This window comes from Benincasa hispida, chromosome 4 (genome assembly GCF_009727055.1).
Source record: "Benincasa hispida cultivar B227 chromosome 4, ASM972705v1, whole genome shotgun sequence".
Classification (NCBI taxonomy): domain Eukaryota; kingdom Viridiplantae; phylum Streptophyta; class Magnoliopsida; order Cucurbitales; family Cucurbitaceae; genus Benincasa; species Benincasa hispida.
Genome location: NC_052352.1, coordinates 25,771,832 through 25,788,309, shown reverse-complemented (window position 1 = coordinate 25,788,309; position 16,478 = coordinate 25,771,832). Strand labels below are relative to the sequence as shown.

The 16,478-nt window shown below is 33.1% G+C and overlaps 2 protein-coding genes across 8 annotated transcripts; one reads left to right on the top strand and one right to left on the bottom strand.

Annotated features, from left to right (window-relative positions):
• The first annotated feature begins 6,559 nt into the window (after positions 1-6,559).
• LOC120075911 (gibberellin 3-beta-dioxygenase 1-like) lies at positions 6,560-8,637 on the top strand. Its single transcript, XM_039029654.1, has 2 exons — positions 6,560-7,127; positions 7,822-8,637. The coding sequence occupies exons 1-2, from the start codon at positions 6,661-6,663 to the stop codon at positions 8,405-8,407; spliced, it is 1,053 nt and encodes a 350-aa protein (XP_038885582.1). The 5' UTR covers positions 6,560-6,660; the 3' UTR covers positions 8,408-8,637.
• Positions 8,638-8,776: 139 nt separating this feature from the next.
• Positions 8,777-16,174, bottom strand: LOC120075912 (coiled-coil domain-containing protein 93). 7 transcript variants are annotated; one of them, XM_039029655.1, is made up of 11 exons: positions 15,905-16,173; positions 15,649-15,807; positions 15,350-15,460; positions 15,027-15,137; positions 13,903-14,082; positions 13,596-13,675; positions 12,049-12,088; positions 11,846-11,953; positions 11,035-11,115; positions 10,341-10,463; positions 8,777-9,247 (listed from the first exon to the last, which is right to left on the bottom strand). In XM_039029655.1, exons 2-11 carry the CDS (start codon positions 15,670-15,672, stop codon positions 9,200-9,202), a joined length of 906 nt encoding a protein of 301 aa, XP_038885583.1. In that variant the 5' UTR covers positions 15,673-15,807; positions 15,905-16,173; the 3' UTR covers positions 8,777-9,199. The 7 variants fall into 7 exon arrangements, with proteins under 7 accessions (XP_038885583.1, XP_038885584.1, XP_038885586.1 ...); XM_039029656.1 differs by having other exon boundaries at positions 15,649-15,738; XM_039029658.1 differs by having other exon boundaries at positions 15,664-15,738.
• Positions 16,175-16,478: the final 304 nt, after the last annotated feature.

The following is a 16,478-nucleotide window of genomic DNA, read 5'->3' as shown; positions in this document are numbered from 1 at the left end:
CCTTGCTTTTCTTCTTTGAGACTTTTCTGTCATACTGATAACGTGACACAAAACTTTTTTTTTTACTAGAAAGTTCTTTGGAAAAATGTCTTTCAAGGTTATTTGTTGTCGAGGTCGAGGAATCTCCTTGCTTTCTTTGATAACTAAACGAAGTCTTCTCATATTCTTCCTTGCTTTTCTTCTTTGAGACTTTCTCTTCCTTTTATAGTCTTGATACACACGAGATTCTTTTTGAACAAAATTTTGTTCGTGCCTCTTCCGACGAGTTACTAATGTTCATCCCTCATCTACATCTTTCAACTTTTCCTCTTTTTTCTAGGAGTTAACTTTCTGAAAGTCGGTCATTTTAGGAGGGATTTGGTGAAGAATATATAATAACAGGCTCAAGAGATCCAAATTGGATCAAATCCCTGTCGTAGGTAGTCGAGTATCAGGATGAATCGTTATTATGGCGTGATTTATTTGTGCTATATCGTTGAGGCCCAACTAATTTTCTTCTCTTGAGCTAACTTCAAAATTAAATCCTTCTGTACGAAACACTTTTCTACTGAATGACTGACAACTCGATGTACTTGCAATAATTGGGATCATTTACTCTTCCCATTTTTGTAGGTCGTTTACGTTCAAGAAGCTCAACGAGTTGATTTTCCAATAGTTGCTCTAATATATCAGGCAGATCGGAGTCTGGAAAAGGGTAGACTTTTTCTTGTCTCTTTTTCAATGTCAAACATTTTTTCTTGCCCCCATCTTGGCCTTTTTCATTCTTTTTCTCCTTGGAGATGAACTTCAAAGGGGTTGTATTGATGACCATGGCTTCTTTAGTGGCATCCTTCGATATCTTCTAGATGTTGTTCACTTCTTTCTTTTCTTTTTTTACCTCTAGGACCAGTAATCCTCTATTAGCAATATTTAGTTCCATATCATGAACTTGGGTCGCCAACTCTTCAAAGGTGCGGGGTTTTATCCCTTGCAGAATATACAGAAGTCCCTAGTGCATTCCTTGAGTGCACATTTCCATTGCTGATAATTCACTCAATCTATCTTTGCAATCAAGACTTAATGCTCTTCAGCAGTTGATGTAGTTAATGACCGGCTTGCCTTTTCGTTATTTGGTGGTCGTGACCTCTACCATTCTGACGATACGCCTCGTGCTGTAAAAGCAGTTGAAGAATTCTCTTTCAAACTACTCCCAACTAGCAGGTTCAGGGTCAGTGTACCAGTCGAAGGCATTTCCCTTCAGAGTTCGAACGAATTGTTTGACCATCAAATCTCCTCGCGTACCAGCATTCTCACATATTTCAATGAAATGAGCAACATGTTATTTTGGGTTGCCCTTCCCATCAAACTGTTGGAATTGGGGTGGCTGGTACTCACTTGGCATTCTTAAATTTTTTATCCTCTTCATATATTACTTAGAATAAAATAGGGAAGTTTGAGTGGGTCCACCATATTGAGCCTTGATGGAATTGGCAATCATCTCCTACAATTGCTGAACAGACAACGAAGCAATTGACATCGAATTTTGTGGTTGGCCTTCTTGTAGAATAGTCTTCCTCTTATCATCATTCCTGTCTACAGGTGTATGACTTAATTCAGCAGCGTCACGACTCTCGATGTGATTCTTGAGGGATGCAATTTATAATCCCTTTCTTTGATAGCCTTTATCAGCATGTTAGCTTCTTTTCGAGTTTGGCCATCCTTTCTTCACTTGTTCCCACATTAGCCATCATGACTAACATTATATTTGGGTTTAATTCTTCTTCACCTGATTGCTCAGAAGGTGGAACATGCTTGTTAACTGTAGGACTTTCTTTAATGACAACTCCACCTTACAGTTGTTTTGAAATTTGTTCCCATATATTCCTTGCAATCTTGAAGAGAGACAACTCTTCAGATTGTTGAATCCCCTTAGAGCGGTTGCGAGTAATTGGTCTGTTGTGGATATCGCTTGAAGTTTTGGGAGCGTTGATTTTGGAGGCCATGAATTTTTTAGTTAGATTTGTGTTGTAGAGAAAGAGATGAAAGGTAGAGATGGTCCCATTGGGTGTGCAAAACTGTTCGACAGGTTTTCCATAGAAATTCAATTCGCTGAATTCGAACTTTGTATTTGTATTGATTTGTGGTATATAAAAGTACAATATCTAATATATTCCTTTGATTCCTTCTCTAAAACGTTACAATAAGTTTAAATCTTCCAAATCTTCTTGCAATTTTAGTTTTGAAGTCTTCAGGAGCTTGGAGCCTAAGTCTTCCAAGTCTTTTGAACTTTGGAGCTTCAAACTTCAATTTTGCAAAACTTCAATCTTCAGAGCTTTTGATCTTCAGAGTTTGCAATCTTCTTCTTCTTCTTCTTCTTCAAAATGAAATGGCAGATCCTCTATTTATATAGGATTTCTATGGGTTTTAGGTGGGCTTGAGCCCCATTTGCCTTTGGACTTTTGGGTTTTGGCCCAACTACTTTTTGGGCCCGAGCCAATATTGGGTTTCGGCCCAACCACTTTTCTGTGGCCCAAATTTTCCACTGTGGGCTTGAATTGAGTTGAATTTTGGACCCAGCAATTTTAAATATTTGGTCCAATCCGATTTCTGATTCAAAGCCCAATTGGTCATTATCTAGCCAAATTTATTGGTCTAGGCTTTACCATCTTTGAAGGTGATAAACCATTATTATGATCACATGACCAAATGAACGACACGTGGTATTTTGTGATTGGACAAAATTTCTTCTTCAACACTTATTTGTAAAGTTTTAGAAGTCGTGAATTAGATTTTAAAATATAGAATTTTAATGGAAATTTAGTGGAAGATGTAGATTTGATTAAAGTTTTAAGAGTTATAAATTTTAGTTGATTCAAATCTACTCAGTTAAAATTGTGATATAGATATATATTTTTTTCTGTGAACATATACATATATCAATTCATTGACCTTTCTTTATTCCATAAAGTGATCTTACAATGTTTGATTTTTTTTATTTAACTGGAGGGTCATTATTGAAGAGCATAAGCAAAAAGATTTAGTGTTTTTGTTATGTTCTAAAAGGCAAATACTAACTTAAAAATATTAATAGAATTATCATAAGGGACAAAAATGTATTTCTCTCTTATTATTTTATTATAAAATGTTATAAATTGAGTTTTCCTTTGTGTCTATGATCTAGATTTATACCTTTCTTCATTTTCTTTTCCAAGTAGATCGATTTATTATACCTTTTCAATTCTCTTTAATTAGTTAAAAGAATCTTGAAACTTTAATGAAAAATGCAGATCAACAATTTGGCTTGTGTATTGGCATTATTAATATTAAAATGATGTGACAGTATAATATATAATATAATACTCTAAATTTTAAGTACATTAGACAGATATGAACTACAAAACATTTTGATCCTTAACACAATTTTTTTGTAGTAATCGAGTTATTTTCGCTTATATATATATATCTAAGATGTTTGATTTATCGATAACTCTTCCATTGATGTCTTTATCTATGTTCCTTATTGGTATATGAATATTTTGGACTCTATTTTTTAAAATTAATTTTCTCTTCCATGAAGGAAAGTAAAAAAGAAAAAAAAATTGATTTAGTATATAGGATTAAGACTTCAAATTCAAGCTTGACTACTAGGGTAGACGTTTTGTTTTTTGAAAATTAAAATCTATTTCATCTAAATTTCTTATCATGATTTTAATATTTTTTTAAGAAAAATAGTTAAATTCTTAGCTAAATTTATAAAATGAAAAATAATTTTTAAAAACTATATTTTTAAATTTTCAAAATTTAGCTTGGTTTTTTAAAACATTAATAAAAAGCGAATAACAAAACAAGTTATAAGCTTAGAGGTGAAATTAATGTTTACAAGCTTAATTTTCAAAAATGAAAAATGAAAAATGAAAAATCAAATGAGTATAAATGGGATCTATACAATTTGGCCTCTTTTTTTTTTATGTTTGAGGTCTCATGTGTTGATTTCTCATACATTTTTCTTTATTGATAAAATTTCTCTCATACAATTAGAGCATATGTTCATCATTCTATAAATATAATACCAAACTACAAACTTGTTGGCTGTTGCTACATGTTAGGGTGAAGTTAAACAAAAATGAACTCCCATAAAAAAATGCACGTGTATTTCTTGCAACTTGAATGTAATAATTCCAATATTTTGAGGTCTTTTGAAAATTGAAAAGAAGATTTTTAAGTGCATGAATCGAGAGAATAAAAATAAAAGAAAATTGAAGTTAAAAGTGTTTCGAGACATACTATATATTTTTAAAAAATTCGAACGGTGAAGTCATACTTACGATGGAAAGTTACTCTTCCTTATCGATTCCTGTGGGGCTTGATGATGTTATTGTTATGTTTAATGATATATCTAGAATGCGCTTGAGATTGGCATCTCTTCCTTATGGACTGAAACTGACTCTAAAATCATTTGGAATCTCCTGATGAAGAAGGATAGATATGTGAATGAGGTTCAAATCTTAATTGATGCGATTTGAGAGATCCATCTGATTGGCTACTTGGCTTTTTGTGGACTAATCGATAATTTAACTCGATTGTCCATGTTTTAGCATTTCATGCTCACATGCATCGACATTCTACTGTGTAGCTCGATGACCATCCTCCATGAGCAGATTCTGCTATTCGATCTGATTTCCATTGTCTTTGAACTCTTTTCTTTGTTCGTTTATATGAAAAATTGGAGACTAAATAAAAACAAATAAATAAAACATATTTTTATCTATTTAAGTTATATTGTATAAACTTTTCTACTTTAAGTCACATAATTTGTAAGAACATATATCTATTTTGATATAATTTGCCATTAAAATAGACTCATTTAAAATTAACACTCATTAAAGATCAAAATTTTAACCCACACCCTAAACATATGGCGAGAATCAAATCAACTTTTTAAATGATAATATTGTCTTATCCATAGAGTTATATTTATACATATTTTCTTATATATATACAATTACTTAGGATGTTTGTGGGTTAGATTGAGTTGAATCACTTTTTAGTTTTTAGCCCTGACCTAACCATTCGGGTCATAAATTGCTTCAACCCAAACAACCCTGATTAAATTAATAAACTCAAACCAATTCGATCATGAAACATTTGGGTTGAGTTGGTTCGAATTAGTTGGGTCATTCTTTAAATTTTTTGTTTTAAGTAGAAGTATAAAAGAATTTGTTTATTAATTTTCACATATTGAACTCAGCAAATCAATTTCAATTTATATTATTAAAAATTTATATCCATAGTGTTAAAGAAATTGTTTTCAATAATCTTGAATAATAATAATCTAAAAAACTCATGAAGTTAACTTAAAATGAATTTATGTATATATGATTGTATTGAAAGTAAAAAGATTACCTTTTTAAAATTAGTAGTTGATTTGAGTTATGTTATGTAAATCTACAAATCATCCCAATCTATAAAGTTTTCATTTATTTAGATCTAATCCAATCTAAATGAGTTGATAACCTAATTCAAACTATACATATTAGGTTAATAACTCAACACAAACCGTACATATTAGATTAGATTGATCAAATTTTTTGAATCATTAGATTTTTTGAACCGGCATTATTACATGAAAGATTAGTTAATTATATAAAAACCAATACCATTTTTGGAAAGCGGGTGTAACCTAAAATTGTAATTAGCTTTAGGCATTATCAACATTCTTATTCTTATTTCAGAAAAATGTATACACCTTCCAAGAAAGAAACCCATTCTTAATTAGAGATTAAAATATCATTTTAGTTCTTAGTTCAAATATAATTTTAATTTTAGTCTTATATTTTCGATAAATCTTAATTAGTTTTTTACGACTTGTTATAGTTGATTTCTTTCTTTCTTTCTTTATTTTTTAATGTCATATATTAGAATTTCACTATAAATTTTAAAAATATATCATATATTTATTTGTGATGTTTTCAAATATAGAATGGTGAGTCTATTTATTTATAAATATAGCAAAATTTTATTGATAAAATATTGATGGATGTCTATCCGTGTCTATCACTTATAGACAGTAATATTTTGCTAATTTGAAAATATTTCTAACGTTTTTATCATTTAAAATAATTATTTTATTATTTTCTTCATATGAAAATTATTATTATTATTCAGGCAACTTCGATGAGAAAAATAACTTTGAAAAACTAAATTTAAGATTTGTAAAAAATGCAATAACTAAAATTCAACAAAAACTCAAGTAGATGAAAATGTTATTATAACCTTAATTAAATGAATACAGTGACACTTATCTAGTTATCTCCTCTGGATCTTTAAGTTTGGTAATTCCCAATAAGCAACCATATATGGCCAAATTCCACTGTCTTCTGTTTCTTACCAAAAACACCAAATCCTTCCATAAATGGTGAACTTCTCATAACTGGCTCCTTGAATTTCATGGTTCTTTCTCAATTTTTAAAGTTAAATCACTCTAATTTTCTCAAAATTAAAAAAAAGAGGTCTTTTATATATATATATATATGTTAATCTTTCATTTTCTAAAATATTCAGGGGAACAAATTAGTGAGAACTCTAAATCCTCAATTTTTTTGTTTTTGTTTTTTGTTAAATTTTACATGATGGTTTTTTCTTTTCCTTTGAATTTTATGCAGGTATAGCTTGATATCAGTTATGGCAGATCATGATCAAGAGCTTCCTCCCCCAAGTCAATTTGTTCCTTTGGACTTCAGCTCAATTCAAACTGTTCCTGAATCTCACTTGTGGCCAGACTCCAATGAGTTATCGCTCGCGGTCGAGTTGGACGAAAGGGTTTCACTCCCGATAATTGACCTTCTCGACAATGGTGCGTCGGAGCTCCTAGGGAGGGCATGCGAGGAATGGGGAATGTTTCAATTGATTAACCATGGTGTCCCGAAAACACTAATCGACGAAGCGGAAGAGGAGACTCGACGCCTTTTCACTCTCCCAGCTAGACAGAAGATGAAGGCATTACAGTCCCCCAGCAGCATCACCGGTTACGGCATGGCCGGAATATCGAAGTATCATCCGAAATTGATGTGGCATGAAGGATTCACCGTGTTGGGTTCTCCAGTTGATGATGCTAAGAAGCTTTGGCCAAATGACTACAAACGGTTTTGGTAAATCCAGGCAACTTTTTTCATGCACGTACACAATTAGGGTTTATCGCCATAACATATTCATATAATTCACTTTTATTTCATGCATATAAATTGGAGTTAAATTATTATAATATATAATTTCAGTCCTTTTAGAGAATTATGTAATATCTACAAATGAAAAATTGCAAGAATAGTTATTTACTTATGCGATTTTGAGTTGATTTTAAATCTAATGAAGTATAAAGAGCTATAAATCACTAACATTAATGATCCAGTTTATTTCACTTAAAAATTTAGAATTTAAATAGATGCATTTTTTAGATTTGAGATTTTAATGGATATAATTCTCAAAGTTGACGTTTTTTTCTTATTATTATTTAACAAAATTTGATTAAAAAAAAAAAAAAGGGGTACCTGGACTAACTTTGGACATTAATATTTTAACCCATTTCTAAAAAGATTTAAAAAAAAATGTTAAATTTGAGACCCGTACACCTCAAGACCTCAAAATGATTTATTTATTTATTTTTAAAATTGCTTATGTTTTAAATCTTCCATTTGTGTTTTGATTATAAAAATTCATTTCTTTATGATTTCATCACACATCATATATAGTAGTTAATAAATAAGTAAATCACATGCATTAACCATTTTTATATGGCCTAATTGAAAATTTTGCACATTGGATTGTAATTTATTTTTCTTTTTAAAGTGATGTAATGGAGGAGTATCAAAACCAAATGAAGGGTTTAGGAGAAAGGCTAATTAGGTTAATCTTCAAGTTTCTTCATATCTCCGATAAAGAAATGGTGAAGATGTTGACTTCAACCTGCGACTCCGGCGGAAAACCCTACATGGCTCTCCGCCTGAACTCATATCCACCGTGCCCCGATCCAAGTCGAGTCGTCGGCCTCGCCGCCCACACTGACACCTCCCTCTTAACCATCATTCATCAGGTACGCAGTGATGGGCTCCAGGTCTTCAACGACGGAGCAGGTTGGGTTCCGTTGTCTCCGATGAGTGGTACTCTCATCGTCAACGTTGGCGATATCCTACATATTCTTTCAAATGGGCGGTTTCCGAGCATTCTTCACCGGGTGACGATACAAGAAAATAAGGAGCATAGATATTCATTGGGATATTTCTATGATCCACCAGCTGGTTTATACATTTCACCTTATTGTAAGCCATTGAGTGAATCTCCACAGATTCCTCTTTATAGATGTGTGAATGTGCAAGAATATTTCACCATCAAGGCCAGCAACAAGGGAAAAGGACTTTCTGCCATAAAAATATGATCTTTTAAATTTAAACCCCTTTTTTTTGTCACCGTTTTCAGAAGGGTTTTCAAATAATAGGTTAAATTTTGATTTTCAAATTTAATGTTCGCACACAGCTTTGTAATAATTTGGAAACTTGTTGGCAAATTAAAGGTTTATTATATTTACAGCTTTACATTTATTTTATGTGTTTGTCATGTTTCTAGTTACTGTTTTTGAAGATACAGATGATGTTTTTGTTAGAATATTGATTGTTGTGTAAGTGTGAAGAAATTGTTGTATGACAGAATTGAAAATTTAATCAAGTGATTGAGAAAAATCAATTTCTTGTCTGTGGAAAACAGGATCCCTTCAATAATTTTCAATATTTTTATTCAATACCATGCATATTCAAAACATGATATATATTATTCTTGTGAGACTGAATAATTATTATTGTTATTTTAATGTACACTAGACTTTTTAATCCTCCTCTCAAAAGTGAAGCATTCCAAGGGGGAATCTAGGGTGGAGAGAAATTTTCTTAGAGTAGAAAAATTTTAAATACTAACATTATTTATACACACAAATGCTCTATCTCTTGAAAGGTTAGGCAATTACGGATCAGAAGTCATTAAAAGGAGGACTAGTTTCACATACCAGCTAGCTTTGAGATCGGAACAGGACGACGACGCATTTGAAATTGATCACGACTATATTGAAGTCTTCTAATGAAATTTCTCTTTCTTCCCCTTCGGCACAAAAACTCACTCTAACACCTACCAAATTGAATGAAGGCTAACACACGCATTGGTGATGGTTAAAATCCTTTCACGTGAAATTTTGGGTCCGAAGCTTCTCGTTCTTCGCACATTCCTCCTGAAAAATAAAGAAAATAAGCAAGGACAGCAGTGGTTTTAGAGGGCTTATACCACTATGGGATCCTTCATGTATCAAACTGAACAGCCTGGTTTAAATGTTTATGATAGGAATGGTACTAGGGTGTTATTACAGTATAATTAGGGGTATATATATGTTTGAGAAATGTATGTGTTTAAATATGATTTTGATGCATGTTTGATGCATGTTTCATGCTTTAAAAAGTAGGTGATATACGAATGAAGAGATTAATGATATTTTATGGTTAAGTGAGATTTATGGAGAGACTTGAAACAAAGTATTTTTTCAAATCACTAGACCCATGTACCTTTAGTGATTACTCAAGTGCTATGTGAATGTGTTTCTATAGTATATATTAAGAGAGAGATCCTCGGATTCACCGTAGTTTACATACAGGCTTTGGGTTGTGTATTGGGGTGCTTTACCTTAAAAAGACTGTTCTACGTGCACGTATGACTAGAGATTTACTTTATTACGCATATCAAGATTACCTCATGCCATTATGACTAGAGATTAGGATACAGGTTTGGTGACGAGTTTTATAGATTTTTAATTGTACTTTAAAAGAGTTTTTACTATATTATCATCTGCAAACTATTTGATTTAATGATCTTTGAAAATTATTTTCTTAATTCTTACAATCTACCACTCACTAGGGTTTTTAGCTCATCCTTTTATTTTTTTTCTCCCCACCAAGTTATTCTCGAGTTTCAACAAAAATTAGCTGATAAGAAGCTGTTACCCAACTCATCAATTTGTTGCAACATGGTGTTTTAGTAATTGTGTAAGATATCTCATTCAGGTTAAGTTTCAAGTTCAAAGAGAATTTCACGATAGGCTCCACTGCATGCAACCCCGTCGTCGCAGACCGTCCTAGGGTTCAAGTACCTCGAATTACTTGGTTTGTCTTGTTTGATAGAACCCAAAATATTGAGATATAATAGGTAATCAAAATACAAGATAAACCAAGTAATTCGAGGTCTTTAACCAATTGAGCAATAATCACGTTGGCTTCAAAAACTAAGCATAGAAAGTATTGTATCGTTCACAAGCAGACACTATCAGTGCTCACCTGGAAAGCTTTTAAGAGTGTATAGCAACGTCTTTGCTCTGCAGTTGCTACAGCATATTTCTCTTTCAAAGCATTGCAGACCTGCTGCTCTTCTTGATGAGAGAGATGCACCTTATCTAGTTTCTGTAGATATTAGTGACAAATATTATCATTATTACTACTAAAATAAATAATTATTAAAAATAAAAAATAAAAAGACTACAACTCAAGAAGGCCCACTAGTATAAGAAAGAGAAAAATTCATTCTTCCTCCTTGGCTTTGAGTTGATAAATGTTAACCTCAAATTTTTTTTATTTTATCAAATTAGACTCTAAACCTAAATAAAAGGTGAATTTAATAGCCTCAATTCATAATATTTCCTTGTTTTGTATTTATTATTATTTTTTTTAGAGATTCAAGGCTAGTTATGACTATTCTTGTGGCCTGGTATGCTATTTCTAGATTTTACCATTGTATTGGAAACTTTTTAGCTGGGCTTGAACATTTTGTTAGTAGAGTTTAGATGTCTCCTTTATGCGTTTGATCTTGTAGCTAAGTTTGGATATTTTTTGCTAGGTTTGATCTTGTGGCTCTTTTATATGGTTCATTGACAGTATCTAATTTATAAGTTAATACTTTCACCAATTATAAATCTTCAATAGAGTTAGTTACTCCATCCTATGTCACAAGCTCAACAGTGGAAAGGAGAATTACCAGTTGAATGCCTTTCAGAATTCCCTCCATGGAATCAATAAGTTTAGTTTGACTCGTGGAGCTGGCTATGGCATCTTGAAACTACAAAATTCGCAAGGGAACATCAGTACATTGGAGTTGATCGCCTAACAAGATTGATTACTTTTTTCTGGACCCAAGTTTATGATGTGATGTCCCAAACATATGCACAGTAATCATGTCTAACATATAGTAGCATATAACCCACAACCCACAGGGCCACAAGTGAATGTAAAGCAATGCATTACCACTGGAAAACGGTAACAAACACTGATGCTATCAAAAAGTTTTAAGCATTGAAGCACCCCCCCTCAGGCCTCACTATCAAGAACTCAAAATTAAAATGAAAACGGGAGTAGCAAATGACTTGTAAATTATTGCATGGGAGGGTGATACTAGAAAGTTCTTTCAAAAATATTTTCTATTCATGAGACATTGATGCTCCTTGCAAACCTGTACATGGTTGTTGAGAAAATCTTACGCAGATAAATAGTGTACAAATAGAAGCCAAGCCACCTACGAATGGCTTCATTTTTCTTCTTGAAATGACCACCATCACTAGCCCCAAACATTAAAAAGCAAATTTCCTCATAAAATTGGTAGATAAAAGGAACAAACTTTAACATGCAGCAGAAAGGTGAATTATTCCAAGTACACCCATTACAAAAGAAAATGGCATACACATTGCTACAAGAGTTATTCATAATCACAATGGCAGTCATGGAAAAGTAGTTCGTTAACGTATAGATACAGAAACAAATGACAACTGTGTATTCTTTTAACGATCATCAACCTGTGAACTTATGGAATTCAATAAGGATGTCTCCTTTAACATCAGATCCTTTATCTCCAAGAGTGCATTGTAGGTTGCATAGAATCTGCGTGTTTGCCTAAGTTTATCCTGCATGATGGTACGTCTTTAGCAGAAGAGTAAAATATCATCTGTAAGAAGTTCAACAAATCAAACTAGTAATTCATGAAAATTAAAAATTGAACCTGGATGTTAATATATAGCTCTGAAAATCGGCGCTCGTACCTGCAAACTGATATTAAATCAGAAGAGGATGACTTTCCATCTAAACATAAGGCATTTAGAAGTATTTCAAGGTGCCCGTGTGAACATTTGAGAAGAGAAAAGAATTTCAGAAATCTCTTGAGTTGTTGATAGCACAGATATTTAGAAATTCAAAAGCCAGAGTTGAGGAATAAATAAATGAATAGATGTCTCCACGTCTAAAATAATTGTGTACCACGTGCAATGAACTGCATACTGTCTTCAACACAGTGCAGTCAATGTGATGGAAAAAAAAAGGGGAAAGGAGAGAGCTCATAGCTTATACACAGGCATGTGATGGAACGGCCATTAGCTCAATGGTTGAATAGACACGATTTAAACTCATATATCTTTAACAACATGGATGCAAATCATGGTTCTCACCTACCATTAATATTAAACATCTTACAAGAAAAGAAAAATATTATAGAATCAAGCAATTGATGCAAGTAAGCTAACACAAAAACTTGTATGTGTGTGTGTGTGAAGAAAAGAATGGCATAGACATGCCGCTGCTACTATAGGAAGAAGCTAAATTCATTTCTGCATGCAATTAAGAGCGTGAAGAATAATAATCAAAGCAAGAATAAAATAGGGCAATTATTTGTATAGATATAACAAAATGCTCCATAATTTCCAGCCATTCACCAATAGGAGTTTCACATGTTGCTTCTGCATGGTCTAATTCCAACACTAATCCGACAGCCAGAAATAGATCAGACAATGGGACCACGCGGAAGCTAATTAGTTTCCTTCATCATGAAGGTACCAAGTTAGAGGCTGAGAATTGTTATTGACCTAAGGGTTGAGTTTCACTTTTCAAAATGAAGTTCTCTAGTGTTTGAGGCACACAAAAACTTCATTAGATAGTGGTCCTAAACTTTTAGCCAAAATATCAGCTGCAGCAGCTCAGAAAATTGAACAAGCGTCCAAGATCAACTAAGGAATTTGTACGGCTCCTAGTAGGATAATTGGTATATAATTAGTAGTGAGGGTATTCTAGTAATTAGACGTGAAATTTGTTCTTTTGGGTTATGAATAGTAGGTGAGGGGAAGATTAGAGTGTGGAGAATTTAGTAGGATTCCTAATCTGGGAATTCGGTGGAGGATTTCCAGCCCACTTGAAAGTGCTGGTTTGTCACTGTTCTATTTGTTATCTTCCTTATGTTCTTGTTGTTGATTTCCATTGTAATTTTCCCTAGAAGTATATAAATAAATCATTCTAAAGTCTTGCTCCATTTCTTGGGAATTGTCTTGTTGGGTATTTTACTGTTTGCAGATTTGGATACCTAACAAAACTCAAATTATCACCAAAAAAAAGTGATAACAACGCAATAATCGCTGCGAAGAAGTATGATGCAATTAGCACCAAGAAAAAATGAAAATGATGTCATGATCACCTAGAAAAATTGAAGATAATGAAATCGTGCAGTGAACAGACAAAATAATTTTTAGGAAGGAAAAGTGGAAGGCGAATAAGAGAACAGACTGGATGAGTTCAGTTTGGGTTGGCACGTCATCAAGAAGCCTCTTTAATGCTAGTGTTTCCCTTAAGCTCGATGTGAGTGCCTACAATAAAGATAAAAAACACAGTAGTTACATTCAAGATAATAGATCAACGAGTTAACTAGATCTAATGCAAAAAAGGTAAGGATCCAATGACGGAATTTTGAGTGATGGACAATTTTCTGCTTTGTCATCAATCATGACATTGAATTGCTTCAAGCCTTAATTTTGAATTCTTCATGCATGAAAAGAACACAATAAATCACTGCTTTGGGGAAAAAGAGATTTACCTTCTTTACTGAATTCAATTCCTCCTCAGATTCCCTAATCAAATCATCTAAGCTATCCAAGAAATTTGAGCATTCATGGTATCCAGTTAATCTTCCCTCCAGCTCGATAATCTCATCTTGTAATTTACTACGTTTTGAATTACAAGTAGATAGGAATTCAGATTCCTGCTTTCCAAGGTCCTAAAACAAACCAAGGTGCATTTGAAACCCGACAGTTAATTGGTCAAAAAGTTCTCTTCTACCAGAAACAAAAATTATAAGTTGAATATATATATATGTATTATAAGAAGTTGAAAAAAAACGGTTGATAGTTCTAAAGAACATAATTCTGCAAATAGGAAAAGGGTCAAATAACCTTGACCATTTTGAAAATTGTTTTGTATGTTTAGATAATTATGCAATTAAACATTATTGTGTAGAACAAAAATGAAAAGGAACCTTTCAAAATGGCAACACTTTCAAACCAAACCCCTTGCAGTATCAATTTCTGACATAACTCTTGCCATGCCTCCATCACAAAATTTTAAAATTTTATCTTAGATGAGCCAAAGAGGTAAATTGGCGATCACAGATACCATATACAAAAGAAGATATATGGATAATAAACAGCCTTCATTTCAAGCAGGGAAACGAAAGCTATGCACATGCTACAATAATAAGCTCTGTAACACAAATCTGATGAAGCAGAAGCACAAGAAAAGAAATTGGTAAGATACATATTATATGTGAGAAAGCCTGGTATTAGAAACAATATGACAGGTTGTCAACAGAGCGAGAGGAACAAAAAGGATTTATCCAGATGGTTATTAAACAGAAAAATAAAATAAAATACAATAAAAAAGTTCAGTTGATTTAAATAGAGATATACTTCAAAGAACCCTGAAATGTTCAACTATTTTTTTTTCCCAAGAGATGGCCCTTCAGTTATCAGCACTCTTCAACTAAAACAAAGAAAATACGAAATCTTCAGACCCTTTATAAGGAACAGAAAACCAGTTAAAAATTAATTTGTAAAGAGGAACAAATCGAAAATCACAAGAACTACAAATGAAATGCAGAGAGGCAAATGGCAATTAATATTCAGAGAAAAACTGAGACTGTAAGTGCCAAACAAAGGTGCTGACCTCCAAAGTCTTTAAGCATGATATCAAATTTTGCACCACATTAGCATCCACCTTATTGACTCTATCTTGTAAAAGTTGCAAATCCTTCACAATTGAAACTTTCTTCTGGTTCTTAATACCGGAAATGATGAGAGAGAAATTCATGAGGGGAAATTTTTTCCTAAGAGAAGAAACTGATGATTATCTTAGATATGTTATATTCTGATATGAACTTTTCAGTGATCATACGAATTCTCAGGAATTCCAACCAAAAGCCCAGATAGATCCCAATATAAACTTGAAAAGGAAAAAAAATGACAAAAAAAAAAAAAAAAAGCACTGACCAGTTCATCCATGTCCTCCTTCAGTATATCCATTGAAACTCCATTGTCGGGATCCACCTGAACGGGTTGTGAACATTTGTTTTCCTCAATCAAGCGCTCAATGGAAGTACCCTGTGATTTCCAATAAGTGAGCGTCACAGCAGTATGAAATCAGGTAACATACTGAAAAAACATCATGACTACTTTAAGAGCTCCCAAAAATACCTGCAAAAATAAGTCACAAGAACAAGCCCAAATTCCCAATTCACAATTGATATGTACATTACCATCACAACCGATACAATGCACAACCTAAGTACCTGACTCTTGCTCACCTCAGACATTACACAGACCACAGATGGAGATGGTAAACAACTGGACGAAGGAAAATACGACTTCTGCAGACGACGCTGCAATTGCACATGAATCACAATGATGTACGAGTCATTCTCAGATCAATCTGGAGCTTATTCAATTGTCTGAAATGGATGCTAAAGATTAATTTATAATTCGAGAAATTCCTCAAAAATTTTCTTCACTCTTTCTGCATGGATTAATCGAATTGATAATGCACACCTGTTATGGTTTGATGCAGCAGGGAGTGCCAGAAGCCAACTTCTCTAGTGAAGAAATTACGGATTTCCAGGCACCAGCGGAACTGATGGAATGGAAAAATCGACGGCGCCTGAAAATGGAACTCCGATCCGGCAATTCAAATTGTCAATTTTCTGTGAATCGTTTAAAAGAGAAGTCACTTCTTCTTCCAGGTAATCTCCGCCGTGCGGCCATCCGGACACGGTGGGGCGGGAAGAACTTTGGCTCAGACGGAACACCATCGCTTTGTGCTGGGCCGCGACTTAAATGGGCTTGGCCCATTTAAGATTCCCAAAGTAGGGTGCCCTAGCAAAGTTGATTGATGAATTTTCTTTTTTAAAAAAATTCAACTAATTATTATAAATATTATGTATTAAGTGTAATATAGATGTCCATGTTTAGTATCAATTAGCCATGTGTCATACTCCATTAGTGTTGGAATACACAAACATGCAGCAGAAGAAAAACAGGATTATTAAGCATTCTGATTCATTAATTTTGGATTCAAATTCAACATGCTCATAAACTAAAAACAGAGTTTCAACACTAACCTTTG